This window comes from Asparagus officinalis, chromosome 3, assembly GCF_001876935.1.
Source record: "Asparagus officinalis chromosome 3, Aspof.V1, whole genome shotgun sequence".
In the NCBI taxonomy this organism is placed as follows: domain Eukaryota; kingdom Viridiplantae; phylum Streptophyta; class Magnoliopsida; order Asparagales; family Asparagaceae; genus Asparagus; species Asparagus officinalis.
The window spans coordinates 34,964,117-34,985,686 of NC_033796.1; the positions used below are offsets into that span (position 1 = coordinate 34,964,117).

The following is a 21,570-nucleotide window of genomic DNA, read 5'->3' on the forward strand; positions in this document are numbered from 1 at the left end:
ACACACAACCATTGAGCTTCTAATATTTTCATACATAGTATAATTTGGGTTGTGGGGAGTGTATGAGCTTACATTGAGTTCTCATCTATATTAGAGAATAATCATTTGTTGTATTGTGCTTATTATGAGATTCACTTTGTATTATACTAGTACACCGAGAGGAGTGTGTGGTGAGAGACGGGGTCGCTTCCAAGAAGAGTAGGGTTTGTAGTAAAGTCTAGAGAGGTGGTAATTCCGAGCACTTGAGGAAGGACACGGGCTAGAGACCAACACTTAGAGGGTGTGGAGTGTAGTTACATTGTGAGATTGTGAACGTTGATCGGTAAGCGTTGAAAATCGATATTATGTGGTGTAAACGTTTTCGGGTGATCGTTGAAAACCGGGTGTGATAGTGGATTTCTTCCCGGGAGTGGGGAGCAGAGACGTAGGACGGAAGATCCGAACTTTGTGATCATATTGTGTGTTTGCATTGTTTATTTTGCCCTATCACAATTGTATCTTTGGTTTAGATTATTTATCCTTGTGTTGTTTATATATCTTTGCATATATTTTACCATATAGGATATATCTCTTTGTTTATATTGCATATTATTGCTCATAACATATTGTATATCTATCTTACAAGAATAGTTTATTGAATTAGTTTTAATTGGCATAAAATCAGAATTAGATTAGCACAAGACCCTAATCACCCCCCTCCTCTAGGGTCTAACAATCCCAATTGCTGCAGAATCCTATTTTGGAATGGTAAATCCGAGCACTTGTGGAATGTGACACGTGAGAGGCCAACACTTAGAGGGTGTATTGTGTGATTACAAATGTGTGAGTTGTAAACATTTATCGGTGAGCATTGAAAAACAATTATATAGTCATCCTTTGAGATAGTGGAGATTCTCCTCGAGAGTGGGGAGCGGAGACGTAGGTCGAGAGTGACCGAATTTTGTGATTACATTGTGTGTCTGCGATTATCATTTGCGCGCTATCTCATTTGCATCTTGTGTTTATGTTTATTTCACCCTTGTTTAATTATATATCCTTACTCACAACTTGTTGAATTTCATACTTGCTTGGATAGATTATTAATAAGTTTTAATTTGGCATTAATATCAGATTAGATTAGCAAATACCCTATTCGCCTATCCTCTAGGATAATTTTATTTGGTATCAGAGCATGGTGCTCTTTGATTTGTGGCTTAACTACCTAGAGTCAAAGATCCTCACTTTGATTTTGCTAATCTAGTTTTAAGATTTATTATATCTTAATTACACATATATATATATATATATATATATCATGGATATGCATGGTGCATCTAGCTTTGGTTATGCCATTAATATTGCTCTAAGATTAGATAATTTCCATTATGCTCAATGGTGTGTTAGATTTAAACTTTTTGTTAGATCTAAATATTTCGATTTATGAGAAATCATTGACGATGCTTATATTGTACCCACATTGGAGAAATCTAAGTGGAGTAGTAATGATAAAAAGTTGCTTACAAAGAACAAGATTCTTTACAATGAACAAGATTCTGTTAGAATTTTTGCTTAACGCTTTTGATACTTGCATTTCTAACAAACTTAGTTATTTTGATAGTGCTTATACATTATGAAAATTTATAGAAGCGCATCAAGGAAACTTGGAGGAGATTCGACGCGCTTTGACAGAATCCACTTTAAGTGATAATGGATCATCATCATCATGCACACGACCACTAGGCGATAGCCCTAGTGAGGTATGCGATTCGGAATCCGAAAGTGAATTATCCATTAGTGAACTCGCATGTGCATATGATAGATTAATACATGCATATAAGAAGTCGCATCATAATTTTATTAATTTAAAAAGCAAGCATGTTAATTTAAAATCCGATCATGAGACACTAGCTTCTAGATTTGATATCATTGTAAATAAAAATGTTAATCTTAAAGAAAGCAATAAAAAATTAAAAATAAATATTGCTAGTTTATCTCATGAGAAAAATAATATCATATTAGAGGTAGAAAATATTAGAAATAAATTTAATTATTTTAAGAATAATCATATATGCTCTACTTCTAATAACAATGCATTTGTGTAAAATAATGAGTTGAATCATGTCAAATATCGCATATCATCTTTGGATTCAACTTAAAAACATGCATTGTAAATAATGATAAGCTTATAGACTTGTATGCAAAGTCCCATGTAAATTCGTCAAAAACACTCATATACCTTGCACACATGTATAACAAAATTTATAAGTGCTCTATTTGCGTCCGTAAATGCCATGTTGCTAAAATTTGTTATGATGCACATAAATCCACCAAGTTCAACAATGTTGCTACTTGTGCATTCTATCAAACTTCATCACAACATACACATACACAAGCACACAAAGTATATCATAAGCATGCTCATGTGTATAAATATGATTATTGTGGTTATTTTGGTCATTTGACCTTTTTTTTTTGAAAAGAGTTTTACATTTGCAAAATAATTTTAAAAGATCATATTTATTTGTAAATGTTTCATGTGCATAATCTAATGGTCAATAAAAATAAATGCATTCATTTCATTGCACCTATTGTAATAGGATGGGTCATTTGCATAATTATTGCTATGACCGAACTCGTACACTATATGCGCCCAAATGGGATCATAACCCTTGGGCTTTGAGCTTTATCGATAGGAGTCATATCCCTAAACTCTTCAACACCAAGAGTGTTTGGGTGCCTAAACAAGTTTGATTTTAAAATCAAGTTTTTTAGTGTTTTTCGTTTCTTGTTTTGGAAAAAACGTATTTGAAAATTTTTTAAGATATATCTTGATCAAATTTTTACTCAAATGATTATTTATTTTGATCAAGCATTATTTTTAAAAATTTATTTTATTATTCATTTCACATTATGGTTACTTGTTGGTTCTGACTTTGAGAGCATTGATTGTGACGCATCCTTTGCACTAGTTGTAAGGATAGAGTCAAATTCTTATATGTTTTTAGTATTTGCAAGTTTTAAAGTTTTTAAACTATTTTAAATACATGCTAGAAATGCCTTTCCAAATGATTTTTATAGATAAAGAGGTTTATGCTTGAGCAACCCCCCCAGATTATTAATCTTTTTCCTTCATATCATGTTTATCGGGTGCAAATTGCTTCATGTGGGTTGAAATAAGCTCTAAGAGCTTGACATGATCGCCTTTCTTATTTGTTTGTCGAAAATTATACAATTTGATCCTAATTTGTTTTATCCTAAGCATAGTTCTTTTGATATTGTGGATGAAACACATAAATGTTTTGACAATTATTTTTGTGTGGTCATGTAGATAGGAAAGATATGTCCATTATTTATATTAGTACAAAATCTCAAAAAAGTGGACATGTTTTTCTAGCCTCTTTACGAAGAAAATCTTTTGTCATTTAAAAGAGGTAAATTATGCATGCTTTTGAATCATGTTTGTTTAATCATTTAAAAATGATGTTTTTATGATTCTTGACTTTCATGTGGACTTTCATGATCATCATGTCTTTCATGTCTTGTTTTCATTTGAAAATATCTTTCATGATTCTTATATTTTTCTTTATTTGATTTCATGATTTGTATATATAAATATAGATGTTGCTTTTGTTTGTGTATTAAGACACCATTTTTGAAATAATATATCTATATGTGTTCTTAATGAATAATGATTTTGTTTGATGATTTACGATTTTTTTGGATATATTGATTAAACATTTAATTTTTGATTTTTGAATCTTTGATATATATCTTATTAATATATATATTTATGGTTAAGACCCTTGTAACACTTTTTCTAAATGACTTGGTCTCTTTGAATGTGAGTTATGATTAGCACGTTTTTATGCTTGCTCACATGTTCGCCTTATCATTTATATATATATGCATTAAGGTAATTTGATATGGGGAGCTTTTTTCCTATATTTGTTTTATACTCACATATGCTTATTTGTAGGGGGAGCTTTCGTTCTCTTTATTCTTGTTGTTTTTTCCATTTTGATATTAATAAAGGGGGAGAAACAAGTATATTGTGAGTATATCCTTAGTTTTGCTTTCTATTGTGTTTATGCATGAGCGTTACAAATTGTATATTCATTTGGCATCATGCGTATTTTATATACATTTTGAGTAGATTGTTTGTCATCATAAAAAAAGAGAAGGATTGTTAGGTCTCATGTTTATGAGCCTAATATCTATTCTAGTTTTGATGATTAACAAATAATTCCTAACAATATTTGTCGAGTGTTTATTTGCTTGTTACACATTCTACACAAAGATCCTCAGTCAGAGGTTGGTTGGACTTATCATATCCATTGGAGGATGGAAGGAAATTGGAATAAAACCGTAGCAATTCAAGTCAAATACGAGATCGTGCTTCATCCCCTACCAAGCTGAGAATCGTTCAACACAAAGATCCTCAGTCGGAGATTGGTTGGACTTGCACCTACACGATCATATCCATTGGAGGATGGAAGAAAATTGGAGTGAATCCGTTGCAATTTAAATCAAATACGAGATCGTGCTTCATCCCCTACCAAGCTGAGAATCGTTCAACATCGAGCTCAAATGAAGACTTTTAGCTTGAGTATATTGTTTCTAGTTTAGTTGTGTACTTTATGTATTGATACTTCAAGCTTAATTTTACACATACACGTAATTATTGATTTTATCAAAATATAGTTATTTTTGAGATAATATTGTGTTATTGGTTTATGGACTATATAATCCAAAATTACATTTTTGAGATAACTATATTTTATCAAAATATAGTTATCTTTTCTTAAGCCCATAAATCATTTCAAAAGACTTCAAAGTTTGGTTTAAGTCAATGTGTTTCTTCTAGTGTTTAAGCAAACACGTATTTATAAGATTTTGCAAAATAAAGAGTTTTCACAAACGGGAAATGATATTTTAAAATTTTCTTTTGTAACATGTTTATAAACATTTTCCCAAATTTTATATTTTTTAAAATTTGTTTGATATTTTTAAAAGGGGTTTGAAATCAAATTTTTACTGTTCATTTCTAACAATGTGCACATTATCAGTCGACTAATAATGATCATCAGTCGATCGAAGAAAACGGCTGGAAAAGTAGAAAGTTTCTGCTCAGTTGACTGATGAACCATCAGTCGATCGAAGCAGGTCATCAGTCGACTGGTTAGTTCATCAGTCGTCAGTCGACCAATGAAGGTTGAGATGCCTGTAACGATTAGCTCATCAGTTGATTGATACTGTTCATCAGTCTATAGATAACACTGTAACAACTAGTTTTCCAGCTTCCTGATTTTTCGGGTTTTTTTTATCTTTTTGCTTGGATTTTCTTGATTTTTGGGCTTTGTTTTGTGATCCTATATATACTCATTGCCTTCAAACTTATGAACTATCTAATAAAAATAAAAATTAAGTTTTGGGCAAGTTTGTTTAAGTGTTTTCAACTGTTTTTAAGTTTTGTTTATGTGAAGAAGTTTTCACAAGAGGAGGAGATCATTTCTTTGGTGTTTGGGCTTCAATCTCATTCTCTCCCACTCTTGTTTTTAGAGAAGTTTTACTAAACTTGATTTCTAGCTTTATATATATTTGTTGTTGATTAAGACTTTAATAAGCTAGATTTTATATTGAGTTTAGTTTTATTATTGCTCATTGATCACACACACCACCTATTGAGCTTTTAGCATTTCATACATTATATACATTGGATTGTGGTGAGTGATTCATTGAGAGTGAGCTTAATTGAGTTCTCATCTTGTTAGAGAATAAATTATTTGTATTTGTGAGACTATTTGTTGAGATCACATTATAATACACAAGGATACCGAGAGAAGTGGTTGGTGAGAGACGGGGTCGATTCCAAGAGGAGTGGCGTCGATTGTAAAACCTAGGGAGTTGTGGTAAATCTGAACACTTGAGGAAGGTGACACGTGAGAGGCCAACACTTAGAGGGTGTATTATGTGATTACAAGTGTGTGAGTTGTAAACGTTTATCGGTGAGCGTTGAAAAAACCGATTGTGTAGTCATCCTTTGAGATAGTGGAGATTCTCCTCGAGAGTGGGGAGCGGAGACGTAGGTCGAGAGTGACTGAACTCCGTGATCATATTGTGTGTCTACGATTATCATTTGTACACTACCTTATTTGCATCTTGTGTTTATGTTTATTTCGCCTTTGTTTAATGTAGAATTGGAGGCGAAGGCGACGAAGCTCAGGAAAATTGAAGCAGAATACATTTTGGATGATGCACGGTCGACTACGAGTGGAGCTATGGTCGACTGCGAACGGGCACGCAACCTGAAAAAGTCTTTAGACTTTTTGTGGTCGACCACGAGTGGTGCAACGGTTGACCGCGAGACCCTGTAGTGCAATTTTGGTTTCTGTCGTTTTCACGGTCGACCACGACTGTCGCGACAGTCGACCGCGATGCGGTTTTAGGCCTGGGCTTGGTTTCCTGTTCTGATTGGGTTTGTTATTTGATATAAATAATAACCACGTTTTTAGGGTTTTATATTGATTGATTGGGTAGCTTGAAAGTGATTTTGAGTACGGAAAAGAGAGATCTTTCTGAGTAATTGTTTGAGGGTTTAATTTTGAGAGATTTTTTGAGATGTTAGTTGAGTGATCTTGTAATCTCTACTTTATACTCTTTTTCTCTATAGTGAAAACACATCCCCTCTTGCCCCGTGAACGTAGGCAATTTGCCGAAACTACGTTAAACTTTTGTGTTTGAGTTAGTGTCGTTATATTTGGATTGTTTGCTCTTTCTCTCACGGCGTTTGTGTTTGTTCCGACGCACACAACATTTAATTACATATCCTTACTCATAACTTGTTGAATATCATACTTGTTTGGATAGATTGTTAATATATTTTAATTTGGCATTAATATCGGATTAGATTAGCAAATACCCTATTCACCCCCTCTCTAGGGTAATTTCAAGAAAGACGTCACCCACTTTTCATATTACTGTTCCTTTCTCCTTCTTCTTTCTTCTCAACATCCTAGACTAGTTTTGTTTAAAATTTAACAAAAACTAGTTTTAGTTTTAACTTAAAATTAACTTACATAGAAACTGGTTTGGTCTAATATAGACTTGAGTATAATTGGCCTAGAACTAAATAAGACAGTTTCTCAGTTGCCAAACTGATCCTAAAGTAGTTGATTATGACCTAGTTCTAACATGCATATTACCTGTTCGTTGAAATGCCTCAATGTTGTGTATACCACTACACTCTTTTTATTTCAGGGTTTTTCTGCTTCTGCTGCAATATAATAACGCCTCATCTGTTTTCTTATTTTAGGTGTTTACATTATGCAATGAGTAATTCATTCGAGATAGTCAAAGCTCTAAATTACAAGGCTTCACTGATTAGATGTAAGATGCAGTTAGATTATCTTAAGCTTTACTTTTTATTCGGCAAAATGGCCAGATTGGTATATTTTGTAGAGGCTTGGTGACATGTTGGTATATTTTCTTTTAGTTTTGTCAGATTAGTATATTTTGTAGACTCTGGTGCCATACAACCCTTAAATTTGGCCGGAGTTACTGTTCCGGCCAGTGTTGATGAGATTTTTTGCATAAAACCCCTCATCAAAAAACCATCCTGCTCCTAACCCCCCTCCCCTCCCTCCTCCTCATCCTCTTCAACCCCCCCTCTCCCTCCTCCTCGTCAAATTCGTTCATCGAGAGCTCGCTGCATGATCTCAACACTGTCGATAGACGAAATGAGGAGATTGAGGGGATCAGTGATGTGGATCGCGATGCAGTTACCGAGGATAGCTTGGATAATGATGATGAGTCCAATTTGGTGGTTTGTTACTTGATTCTCCTTCTCTTTGTCTGATTTTTGGTCATTACGCAGTAATTTCTCTTTAATGGACAAGCATTTGGTGTTTTTTAAGATTAAATTTGGTTACTTGGGGTGAAGGTTAGCTTTTGTGGTGTTATTGATGAGTATTTAGTATATTTTAGTTTACAAATCATGTGAATGAGTGTTGTTGCAACTACACACTTTACGACTTATTCTTCTTGTTGAGATGAATGGAAATATGTTGAAGCTGCTGAGGGAAAAGCATGAAGATGATGCTTGTGATGGTGCTTGAAGAGGATGAAGAGGAGGAGGAAGAGGAGGAGGAGGAGGGAGAGGGGGAGGTTGAAGAGGATGAGGAGGAGGAAGGAGAGGGGGGGGGGTAGGAGCAGGATGGATTTTTGATGAGGGGTTTTATGCAAAAAATCCCATCAACACTGGCTGGAACAGTAACTCCGGCCAAATTTAATGGCTATATGACGGCAGAGTCTACAAAATATACCAATCTGACAAAACTAAAAGAAAATATACCAACATGTCGCCAAGCCTCTACAAAATATGCCAATTTGGCCATTTTGCCCTTTTTATTCACATTGTATTTTCTTGTTCTAATAGTTTAGATTTTAGTAACTTAGCTTTCGATCAGATTTTTATATTTGGGATGCAGGTTGACTGGTTTATGATCCGGTTAATCTTTAGATCGATTTATTTATAACCCGACCCATATAAAGTGTTCCATACACATTTTTAACAGCTCAAATTAGGTTAGATCAGCGAGTGAGACAATAAATTGCTACTACTATTTATATACCCTTTTCTGTAGTTGTGCAAAACCATCATAGAAGCTAAACAGAATGAAGAGGCTATAAGTCTGGAAGACTTATTTTTTTGAAGCTTATAAATTATGCTAGTTTTTAGTGCCTTTTGGCTTTTATTAAAAAAAGTATAAAAATTATTTGTACGGTAAGTAATTTGTTTGATTAAACCTACATTATTTAGGTGAACTTATAAATTAGTTTTTCAAAAGTATATCACTTTTTTAAATTTGATATATAAACTAATGTATTTGATATTTTACCAAATAAGTAGAAATTAAAAAAGGACAAATTTTTAAAACCGACCCATTTCATGATTTAATTGCAAAAAACGAACCGTTTCTGTTTTATTTATAAAAACCGACCCAGTTGGTTGAAACTGGGTCGGTTTTTGAAAATTTTTTTCCCAAACTTCACGGGAGTTCAACTCCCGTGAAGTTTTGTTTTGAGAAAAAGTGTTCCATACACATTTTTAACAGCTCAAATTAGGTTAGATCAGCGAGTGAGACAATAAATTGCTACTACTATTTATATACCCTTTTCTGTAGTTGTGCAAAACCATCATAGAAGCTAAACAGAATGAAGAGGCTATAAGTCTGGAAGACTTATTTTTTTGAAGCTTATAAATTATGCTAGTTTTTAGTGCCTTTTGGCTTTTATTAAAAAAAGTATAAAAATTATTTGTACGGTAAGTAATTTGTTTGATTAAACCTACATTATTTAGGTGAACTTATAAATTAGTTTTTCAAAAGTATATCACTTTTTTAAATTTGATATATAAACTAATGTATTTGATATTTTACCAAATAAGTAGAAATTAAAAAAGGACAAATTTTTAAAACCGACCCATTTCATGATTTAATTGCAAAAAACGAACCGTTTCTGTTTTATTTATAAAAACCGACCCAGTTGGTTGAAACTGGGTCGGTTTTTGAAAATTTTTTTCCCAAACTTCACGGGAGTTCAACTCCCGTGAAGTTTCGTAAAGTTTTTTTCAAAAACCGACCTGGTTTCAGCGACAATGCTGAAACCAGGTCGGTTTCTCTAAATAAAACAGAAACGGGTCGTTTTTTGCAATTAAATCATGAAAAGGGTTGGTTTTGAAAATTTGTCCAATTAAAAAACTAACTTAAAAGTTAATTTGACAGAAAAATAAGCCGCCTAGAATGTAATTAAAAAGTTTAGGGGCTAATGGACTGAAATTATAGATTAAGAGCTTCGTGTGAAGCTTTAAGTTAGGGTCCTCCTAGAAAACTTGCGCCGAGTTGAGGGGGTTACGAGACTTTTGAGTTCCATTCCCCCAGATCTAGCGACAGTCGAGTCCTCGACCCTCAGCTCAAGATCTTCATTCTGTATCTGCGCTGCTCGAATTTGGGGATTTAAAGCGAAGAAAAGAGTTAGTTTTCCCCCCTAATTCAGATTTTATATTTTAATCTTTCCTTGTTTTTATTAGTTGAATACGATTTCATGATGAATTAATTGAATACCTGAGGACGATGAATTGATTGAATACCTTAGAAAATCAAGTTAATTTTGCTTCATTTAGGGTTTATGTCCGGTTTGCAAAATTAGGGCTAGATTTATTTGAATAGTTATAATCGCTTGCAAGATTCACTGTAAAAGTAGGGTTAATTTAACACGCACATTAGATATGATGCTAAATTGAACATTTGGCTCAACTTCATTAATATTTTTAGTGATTTTGATATTGTTTTTAAAGTAAACAAACAAAGGTGCATATTTGTTCAATAGTAGATGGATACTTTCTTCTTCTTCTTCTTTTAATGGCATATCTCATTTGCAGAAATCTTATCCCAATTAATTTTGCAGATTATACTAGTTCGTTATCTTGCCATAAATAGAAGGCAGTTATGGCCGACGTAGAAGAGAACAGTTCTCTATTTCTAATATTCGTCTTGACTATAATGGCTCTTCCTCTAGTGCCTTACACAATTGTCAGGCTATGCCGTGCTTTTTCTAGAAAAACGAAGAGTATTCACTGTGAGTGTGCTTCATGTTCAAGTTCAGGGAAGTACAAGAAATCCATTTTGAAGCGGGTAAATCTCAGTCTTGCCGGCAGGGTTCCCCTGTTGTTTTATGTTCTTATTTGATACATGGCACATTACTTGTACCTCACATGTTCTTTCTTAAAGTACTTCTTTCTGTACCTGTTGAATTTTGCCTGCAGATATCAAACTTCTCAACTTGTAGCAATCTGACGCTTGTACTGCTTTGGATCATCATGGGGATTCTGGTCTATTACATCAAACATATAAGCCATGAGGTATGTGATATATTTTTAGGGCCATCAGATTTTTTCCTGAATTCTTTCTCATGTTTTGGTTCATGACCTTCATGTATAAACCTTATTTTGTCTGACTAGTTATCTTTACATAATTGTATCAGCTGACTTTCATTGTCTTTTTTTTTTCCATGTGTGATTATATCTACACCTGTCATGTGTGACTTGCTTCCTGGTTATACTTATGAGTACCTTGTCTTTGTTTTAGCTTTAGCTTTTCTTACTTGCCTCACCGGTTCTGGCTAGAGTTATATCAGCATCTAAGGACGAAGAAAGGATAACACGCCTCTTCCTGACTTCTTGTTTGTTCTTTTGTATTCCATGTCTTGAAAATATTTGGACTGCAATATGGCTCAGATAGTGGATTCCTCTACCCTTCTGTGCCATCATTTTTAGACATTTAGATAAAGGCCTGAGCTCTGTCCCTCTTTATTAAAATACTGTTTTCACTCCCATGCTGCTCACATAGTGGCTATTTTTCTAGAGCATAGGGTTGTCCACTTGACCATCATTTACTTATGCCCAAGAGTCTAAAGCAAAGCAAACAGCATATTTTATTTGCATGGCACGATGTATGAAATTTGATGACTGAGTTAAGAGTTTGAGTAGTGATTGAAGCTGCAATAGTAATGCAGCTCCTGCATGACAAGATTTTGCTAGATAACTCCATGAAATGTTATGACACATAGGCAATGATTGCATGATCGTTCACTAGATGTGATATATAAACGGATTCGGATCATCTCCATTATCTAAAAAGTAGTGGAGGGACCACTACATAATCACAACCATTAATTATCTAGTTGGTGGTTGTGAGTTTTTCTTTGAGTGCAAATTAGGAATGAGTGCAATACACGGGGCTATGGTGAGTGTTAGATTTAGATTGTATCATAACCACCTACTAAGTAATCAACGTTTGAGATTAAAAGTGGTGGTCTCTCCACTATTTTTTTGTAGTGGAGCGGATCCAAATTCTATATAAACTCCATGAAAATGTTATGGCAGGAAGCAATGATTCTTTCGCATTTCCTATCCCATTTCAGATGTCTATTTGTGTCCGTGCATTCTAGTGAAGGTATCTAAGGATTATTGTAGAATAGTTTCCTTGCGGGCGTTTTCCATAGAAACTAGCCTGTAGCTTCAGATACATGGATGAAGTGGATCTTATGTTTAAGGAGCTTGACTCAGTTTTAAACTGTTATAAACTGTTGATAGAAAAGACCTGTGGTTCATAGGCAAACAATATGACTAAGCACATTCTAGGTCATAAAAGGTATCAACCTTTTAAACTGTAGGTTCTGGAGGTAAGGTTATCTAGAGGCTCTGATGGTAATGGTGGCTGGCGATTAGCTGGTGTTGTCAGATTGTACATTTCTGCAGTGATATTTCATATTGGTCGGTCTCAATCAAGTGATAATAGACTTTTCAAGAAAATTCGAGTCAGGATTGGAGGTGAGAATTCATTCTGCCATGTTGCTAGGGAGCTCTGACAATTGTTCTCAATGGCATTTTAAGCATAAAAAATAGCCCAAGTTTCAAATTTTGTATTCAACTCTGTTTAACTTTGTAAGTTTAATGTACATGTATATCCCTGTTTTTCCCCTTATAATACATCTAGTATGAGGAAGCTAATATCATGTGATATCAGTTGGGAATAGGTAACTAGTCCCTGATAACATAAGGGTTGATTGGATAATTAACTTAATTATCTACCAGTACTGTAACCAAGCTATAGTGGCAAATTCTTGTGGCTATGTTTGAATATCCTATTTGATATTTTTCTTTCTTTCCTTTTCAGAGCCAGCCATTTGAGCCGTTCAGTATTCTTGGACTCGAGCCAGGTGTTTCAGACTCTGAAATAAAGAAGGCATATCGTAGACTCTCCATTCTCTACCATCCGGATAAAAACCCTGATCCAGGTTGTTTGTCTTTGCGTATTTCTTAATATCGTAATTGGAGCTAATATAGCACACTCATCCCTATTTTAACTTAAAGCTGTATGTTGTTATTTCAGAGGCACACAAGTATTTTATAGAGTTTATATCCAAGGCATATCAGGCCCTCACTGATCCTATATCTCGTGAAAATTTTGAAAAATATGGGCATCCAGATGGACGTCAGGTATGGAAATCTTGCACACAGATTGTTACAATGAAATGCTGGATGTTTAGTTTAATTTTTTTGGTTCTTTATAGTCGAATAAGTTACTATGCTTTGATCTTCTTCTGTATTTCAGGGACTGCAAATGGGGATTGCTCTACCCCAGTTTTTACTCAATTTTGATGGAGCATCTGGTGGAGTACTTTTACTCGGAATTGTTGGAGTTTGCATACTTTTGCCACTGATGATAGCAGTCATATATCTCTCTAGGTCATCAAAATATACTGGAAATTACGTTATGCATCAAACTTTGTCCACATACTATTACTTCATGAAGCCTTCTTTAGCTCCAAGGTGAGTCTTTAATAATGTTTTCTTTCAATATTTATTCTTTTTTTTCTTTTTGGATGTTCGATCTAGAGTATAACTTTAGTTGGAGCTTGTTACCTTTTTTTTCGTTTAAAGTTTAATGTTGAAACTGTACATTTAAGTCCCTTAAGCCGCAAATATAGAATGTGTTGACATGTATTTGTCGAAGGAAGGAGTTATACACCAGAACTAGTGGCTTTTTGAACTGTATGCCCTCATGACTCTTTTAGGCTCCTTGATACTCTTGATTGTGAACTTCATTATATGTTTATGCATAAACATGGACACACACGCATGCATGCCAGTGCACATACACCCGCTCACCTGCACACACTACACGCACGCGCACATGCACACACGCATGCACATGCACATACACGCACAGGTATACTTCCTTAGTAAATCCATTTTGTTATGCAGATGTATAGTTTCTTTCTTCTGAATAATTTCCTGGACAAAGAACTTGTGCTATTAAAAAAGAGCCGATGTCAGGTTGATAGCTGTTGTAAAACTTTGACTTGGAGCCTCTTAATGATCCATATCCGTCTGCGTGGGAAAAAGCTTTGATGATGATGAATATTTTCTCATCAAAACCCAGTATCGATACGCTGATATAGTTTCATAACCAATTATCTTTTGACCAGGAATCCCCTAAACTACATGTCTATAGGTTTGTCAACATCATATGGTTATGTATGTAAGACAATCTGAACAAATATCTTTAGTAAGTTTGTTTATTCTCACAGTTCTAAGTGGCATTGCAGAACTCTTTTAACTTTTTTCACTTTTATTTTTGTATATTCTTGAACATTTCTCCGCTCCTAGCTTACTTAATATTATATACAGCAAGGTTATGGACGTCTTCATCAAGGCTGCAGAGTACATGGAAATGCCAGTACGTAGAAGTGATGATGAACCCCTCCAGAAACTGTTTGTGGCAGTTAGAAGTGAACTGAATCTGGACCTTAAGAACATCAAGACAGAGCAAGCAAAGTTTTGGAAGCAACATCCATCTTTAGTTAAGGTAGGTAGAGTTTTTTATGTAAATATTTAGCAATATATGATGTGGTCCCTTCTGACCGCATGGTTACCTCACAAACTTGTATTAACTGCCAGTGCACTATTTCTCACTATTATGCTCTTATGTACCTGGCAGTCTGTACCATCATTGGGAGTCATTAATAACAAACAAAATAGAAGGATCTCATAATCTGCTTTGACTATTTATGTGCTATAAATGTCTTTTTTTTTAATCCTTGACAGTTTTCTTTTTCTATCTCTCTGTTAATTTCAGATGGAGTTGTTGATTCAAGCCCAATTAACCCGGGAATCAGCTTTGCTCTCTCCATCGCTTCAGAGTGATTTTAAGGAAATGCTAGAACTTGCACCTCGTCTTCTTGAAGAATTGTTGAAGGTGATTTATATGATTCTGGCGTGTACATGTGTAATTTTTATTAATTTGAATCCACTAGTCTTTTTCAACGCTCAAAACCCTTGCTAGAGATAGCTTGAAAAGCAGGAGCCATGTTCTGACAATTCTCTTGTAGAACAGACAACAGAGAGAGTATGAAAAATCAAGTGTTTACTTCCCTAAAGAGTTTGTACTAGGAACGTTGCAGGTTATGTTGATGTTGAGTTTGAACTTGGCAGTTGGTTTTTGGGAGAAAGGAATTATTGAGAATTACAGATGAACCAAGTTATTGTGATAAATGTTGATTGTAATTATGGGTGGAGTTATGCAAAGTAAACATACTAAAGGTTGGAATATGACTTCAGAGTAGTGACAGCAATTTAATTTCTTATCAAGCCCCATTGATTGCTTGATTGATTTATTTGAAGTTATGAACATCTTTGCATAATTTGAATAAGAATCCACAACATATAAGGAACCGGATTCTTATCCACTTAAGTGGTTCAGATACTATAATAGATAGACACCTTTGCAGTTCATTGCACATCTACATTTTATATTTTTTCTGATTGGATTGGGAATTTAAGTAGCAAGACAAGACACTTAACTAAAGATTTTTATCGCTTTACCTTTAGAATTCCTTTTGGTTGGAGTTGGAGATGGTTCCAGAATACTATGAACCAGACCCCAAACTTAGGTGTGCGATATATCTTCTGTTACCCATGTGGCTAGCATAGTAATACGATATAATAGGTCGTGACTTAAGGTATGATGCAAATTTCTTTGTTTACATTGTTTTCAGAAAAAAAAACCAGATGCCTATTAATAATCTTGCATCATGCAGATTCTCCAAAGAAACCATAGTGTTACCAGTTTGGGATGTCTTCATGCGCTTTTGAAGTTTGATATGGTTTATGTCTCAGACGAGCATTGTTTTCCGATATTTTTGTTTGGGAATATGTCCATTCATGAATTTATAGTTAAGGTTACATCGAGTTTTGCTAATGACTTTATTATTATTATTATCATCAATTAAGCGAAGTCACCATCATGAATTTGTAATTAATGTTACATCGAATTTTGCTAATGACTTTATTTTTATTATTATTATTATTATTATTATTATTATCATCATCATCATCATCAATTAAGCGAAGTCACTAAATGCTTGTAATGTAATGTTTAAAAGATATTGATGTTTTCATTATGCCCCCTGTTTCCTTCCATCCCTGCTTTCTGCCTTGCGTTATTCAGTTCAGATTTTGATCTTTGCTATCGACATTTATATCCTTTACACATCAAATTCTCATAAACAGTGGCCTAATGAATTTGTCCTTTATATGCAGATGGCAGTAATACCACGTAGCTCTCAAGGACATGGCTGGCTAAGGCCAGCAATTGGTGTAGTTGAGCTTTCTCAATGTATCATCCAGGTGATCACTGAATAACTACGTTCTGTTACTATTATTACTTCGAAGACATATGCCCAAATAATGCATTTACATCAAATACTGAAAGTATTATTTGGGATCCTCTGTGTTGAAAGTTTAATGGTGTTTGGTGTTGGTTGGTTGTGATTGCGCGGGAAAGTGAAAAGATAATAACGAGTCGCCACGTGGAGAGAGGGGGTGGTTTGTGGGTTTAACTAATAATAATGATGGTGATGGTTAACAATTTTCTTCATTCAGGGAGATGAAGGAGGGATGAACCCTTTTTAGTTGTTTTTTCCCTTTAAACCATACAAGCAAATGACATCAAATTATATTACAAATTGTCAATTTCGTAATAACAAATGATCATAATAAAAAAAAAGCGACAGATTGTCTTATGATTTGAACATGAAGATATTAATTAACAAAGTTGTTAATTGAATACAAAACACCTCCAATAAGTACATTCGCTCGTGTGTGTGTGTGTGCACGTGCATGTGGGCATGGGTGTGTGTGCATGTATGGGAGGTGTGTGCCTTGTGCGTTCGTGCGTGTGCGTGCATGGGTGTGTGTCTGTGTATGTATGGGGCATGTGCAGATGCGTCCGTGCGCGTGCGTGCATTGGGGGGGGGGGGGTTGGGGGNGGGGTGTGTTTGCGCGTGCGTGTGTGTATATCTCAATTTTGTGACTATCTAATATGCGCTTCATTAGAGAATTTACTTGCATAGTTTTTTGAGTAGTCATATGGCATGTGTTTATCACATAATAAAAGAATATAACTTAGTTCTCTCATATACTACAGTAAATATAGAGAATACCACTTTATTAGTAATTGCTTTACTGTTGAGTGTTTTTAGCATCTTCCCATTATCTTCATTACATTAATAGCTTATGAAGTTTTTAGTTTATTTTCTCTGCTTTTTTTTTTCACTAACACCCAAATAAGGTCTCTCCTTCAATGAACATATTCTCTTTTTCATTATGCCCTATGGCCATTAAACTGATTGGAGCTTCCTTATCTACGAAAAAAAACATAGAACGGAACGTAGAATCTAAACTTCTTTCGCTCAGTCAATAGATCAAATTGATGAATCTTGTATTATAAAAATGTTTAAAAATGCATGATATAAGCTTTTGACGTCCTTTTATTGAAAGAAGATGTTTAGGAAAAAAAATCAAATATACTAAAAATAACTTGACGAAGAGATTCAAAATAGACATTTCTGAGCTATTTTTGGAATCATTCATATCATTCAAATTCTTCTGGACTATTTTCCTGCCTTGAATCTAAAAAGATCTGAATCACTTGACCTTCTTAATTTATGTAATTCTTCCTCTCATGTTTGTGTTTCTGTTTAATTAGCTTGTTTCGATTATTTAAATTCTAGGTTAGTATGCTTCAGGGTTTTAACCTTTATTGAATCTTGGTATCAAACGAGCAGGCTGTCCCTCTCAGTGCAAGAAAAGTAACTGGAGGAAATTCAGAAGGCATAGCACCTTTTTTGCAGCTTCCACATGTCAGTGAGACAATTGTCAAGAAAATTGGAAGAAAGGTAGTCTATCATACTTGTTTCCTCTTCTTCTAACAGTTACCACTTAGCAGGATATATCATGCACTTTCTTCACTATAATCTCTGCATGGTTGATCTTATCAAATTGTCTTAGTATAATTATTTCACACAATTTTGATCATGAATAACAAGCTGTTCCTATTCATATCTTATTATTAGAAGCCCATGCTTCCTGCTTGCTTCTGAATGTAATAGGTCTCTAAAATCTACAATGCTTGTTCATCTGAAAGTTATCTTTTTCCTAGTCAAATGAAATGGAAATAGTTGATATGCATAATTGATGTGCCTGCTCCGGGAAACTAAGTTTTTTTTGTCTCCTTAGAACTGAGCCTATGAGGTTGCTGGTGGTTAGACCATGAATGCAATTTTCAACATCTACTTCACATACACTTTGACAAGATATGCAACCTAAATATTAGTTATACATATATTGAGAAACATATTTTCTGTTGAAAATTAAAAATTTTAGTCCATCAGAAAAGAAAATTAAAGTTTGTAAGAACTCTGTTTGCAATTCTGAAGGAGAGCCGGGGAAACTTCTTATCTCAGATGATGCTGACAAAACTGTTCATATAAAAAATAATTGATGAGACCTTTGTTTTCTCCTCTACTTTGATTTTTGAATCTACCTTCTGCGTGTTGCTATTTTATTTCTCATTTGCTGTTAGACGACTAATGGGCTATCTTGATGTCAATCCTACTTTTACCAACATATATTCTGCATGTTTCAGTTTTCCTTCTTTATATCAATTCTTTGATTTTGCGATTTGGGATTTATTTTACAGAGAGTGCGGACATTGCAAGAACTACAAGACATGACAGTAGAAGACCGTGCTGAGCTGCTGACTCAGGTTGCAGGCCTCTCTCTATCCCAAGCCCATGATATCGAAGTTGTTCTTGATATGATCCCTTCCATCACTGTTGATATCACCTGTGAAACCGAAGGCGAAGAGGGCATACAAGAGGGTGACGTCGTAACTATGTATGCTTGGGTTACCCTTAAGCGTAAAAATGGGCTCATTGGTGCCCTTCCTCATTGCCCATACTATCCATTCCACAAGGAAGAAAACTTTTGGTTGTTACTTGCCGACCCGGTCTCTAATGAAGTGTGGATGTCTCAAAAGGTTAGTTTCATGGATGAGGCTGCTGCTGTTACTGCCGCTTCCAAGGCAATTCAAGAAACAAAAGAGAGCTTAGGTGCGAGCTTGAAGGAGATAAGTGTTGCGGTGAGAGAGGCAGTTGAGAAGGTGAGAAGTGGGTCAAGATTGGTCATGGGAAAGTTTCAGGCTCCTGCTGAGGGGAGTTACAATCTGAGTTCATTCTGCTTGTGTGATGCTTGGATAGGTTGTGATAAGAAAACAAATATAAAACTGAAGGTTTTGAAAAGGAGTCGGGGTGGGACTAGGGGTCATGTGGCTGAAGAAGGACCTGTGGCTGAGGAAGGTATCGAGGAGGAAGAAGATGAGGAAGAAGAGGAATATGATGATTATGAGAGTGAGTATAGTGATGATGATGAGGATGAGAAAGATGAGAAGGGGAAGGGGAAGGTTGTGAATGGTGTTGTTCATGAGAAAGGAAATTCGAGCTCTGAGAGTGATGAAGAGTGAATGATTCATTTTTGAGCTAGAGATTTGAATTTGGTTTTCCTTACTCTGGTGGAAGCTCGGCCAATTTAAACTGTAAGCTGCAACGATAAGGTTCTGAATCTTGGTGGGTTGGCTTGAAAGTGGATTATACGCGTAATAATGTCGCAATTTACATGTAATAGTTGTAAAACTGAGATAAGAGGACTGAGTGAAAGCCAACGGAGTGTAATGAGTTAATATATCGGGCTCACTGTATGAGATTTTTCCATTCTACAACTTTAAAGAGAGATCAAGAAACTGCAAGATTATGCTGGCTACAAAAATGAACATGTATACTTTCGATTTCTTCACGTGTCATGGCCTTCAGTACTTAATTATGTAGGTTTTTTCTCGGGTAGTATTTGCTGCTGTGCTGATGATATTTTCCTACTGTTATGCTATCTGATAAAGGGAATTCAAGACGCTTTTTGGCCGGTTATAAATATAAGCCTGAGGTAGTAGTGGGATGAGTTGCCAAAGTTTTCCACATTATCTATGAAAATTTTAACTCTACAAGCGACGTGTGTAAATGTAAAAAGTAAATAGATGCGGGTAGTTACAAAGCTGGTAATACTCCAGGCTCTATCAGCAACCAACTTAACCTACGCTTAAATCATTAATAAACAGATAATATAGCCAGCAAAGCAATATATTATTTCAATTAACTCCCGAATATAAAGTCATCTTAATTTCCAACAAACATACAATGAGATAGTACACGTGCAAGAAATACAACAAGCCATACGCAGAGTATATGATGTACAACCATCACAAAGCTCAACAAGAACATTTTAACTAGAATCTTGCTAACCGATTTGTTCAATAATCTTCTCCATCATCCAAATCATCCTCTCCTCCCTCGGCCCCCACCTCCTCATAATCCTTCTCGAGAGCTGCAAGATCCTCTCGTGCTTCTGAGAACTCCCCTTCCTCCATCCCTTCACCAACGTACCAGTGAACAAACGCGCGTTTGGCGTACATGAGGTCGAACTTGTGGTCGATGCGTGAGAAAACCTCAGCGACTGCAGTGTTGTTGCTGATCATACAAACTGCCCGCTGCACCTTGGCTAGGTCGCCGCCGGGTACGACTGCTGGTGGTTGGTAGTTGATTCCGCACTTGAATCCAGTAGGACACCTTCAAAAGTATTATTTGAGTCAGATGGAAGTTTAATAGTCATACTTTAGGTTAACTCTGTAAATGTTGTATTTTAATATTTATCTTTTCATCGTCTCTTCAAAATCAGGGTTAGTCAATGTCGTGCTTTAATGCTTATCCTTCCATTGTCTGCTCCCCAACCAGGATAAATGAAGAGGACGACCAGCATAGACCTAAGGAAATCTCAATGAAATGACTTTGGGACTTCGTCATTGCGATGCATCGCATCAATATTATCCTGGTGTAATACTAGGCAAGCAAGAGTAATTTATTAGGACGTTAAGAACCCTTTTGGCAGCAGTTGGAAAGGATAAGACGACATTTAACTTAATAGAGGATATACCCTTAATATAACTGAATTGGAGAATAAGGCTGAAACAGAAGATTTGTGTATAAAGGCTCAGTTGTTACTGTGTCGTCATACTTGAAGGTATGTAGGTTGCGAACCAGATTGGATGATCTTTTGTAAGTTTGAATGGGCTGTTTCAGTTGCATGATATTTTCGATTACATGCAGCAGTTACTTATAGGGGTAAGCATATTACACTTGCATATTGACTATATCCGACCTTCCGAATTGCTGAGGCAAATGTCAATACCCACATTAACCAAATTTTCACAAAATGAAATAAGGCGTACGAAACTTACCAGTCAACAAACTGAATAGTTCTCTTGGTCTTAATAGTTGCAACAGCAGCATTAACATCCTTGGGCACAACATCTCCGCGATACATCAAACAACAAGCCATATACTTCCCATGCCTTGGATCACACTTAGCCATCATGCTCGCTGGCTCAAACACAGCGCTCGTGATCTCAGGCACAGAAAGCTGTTCATGATAAGCTTTCTCTGCAGAGATCACAGGTGCATATGAAGAGAGCATGAAGTGAATTCTTGGATATGGCACAAGGTTTGTTTGGAACTCAGTGATATCAACATTGATGGCTCCATCGAATCTCAGCGAAGTGGTTAGAGAGGATATGACCTGAGAAA

General features: G+C 35.3%; 1 protein-coding gene and 1 pseudogene across 1 annotated transcript; one reads left to right on the top strand and one right to left on the bottom strand.

Moving 5' to 3' along the window:
• Positions 9,865–19,732, top strand: LOC109833754 (dnaJ protein ERDJ2-like). The gene is made up of 11 exons (XM_020401553.1): positions 9,865–10,009; positions 10,444–10,670; positions 10,802–10,897; positions 12,714–12,834; positions 12,930–13,036; positions 13,152–13,369; positions 14,231–14,408; positions 14,679–14,798; positions 16,142–16,228; positions 17,668–17,778; positions 18,582–19,732. The coding sequence occupies exons 2-11, from the start codon at positions 10,485–10,487 to the stop codon at positions 19,401–19,403; spliced, it is 2,046 nt and encodes a 681-aa protein (XP_020257142.1). The 5' UTR covers positions 9,865–10,009; positions 10,444–10,484; the 3' UTR covers positions 19,404–19,732.
• LOC109833755 overlaps positions 20,055–21,570 on the bottom strand; it is a 3,731-nt pseudogene continuing 2,215 nt past the window's right edge.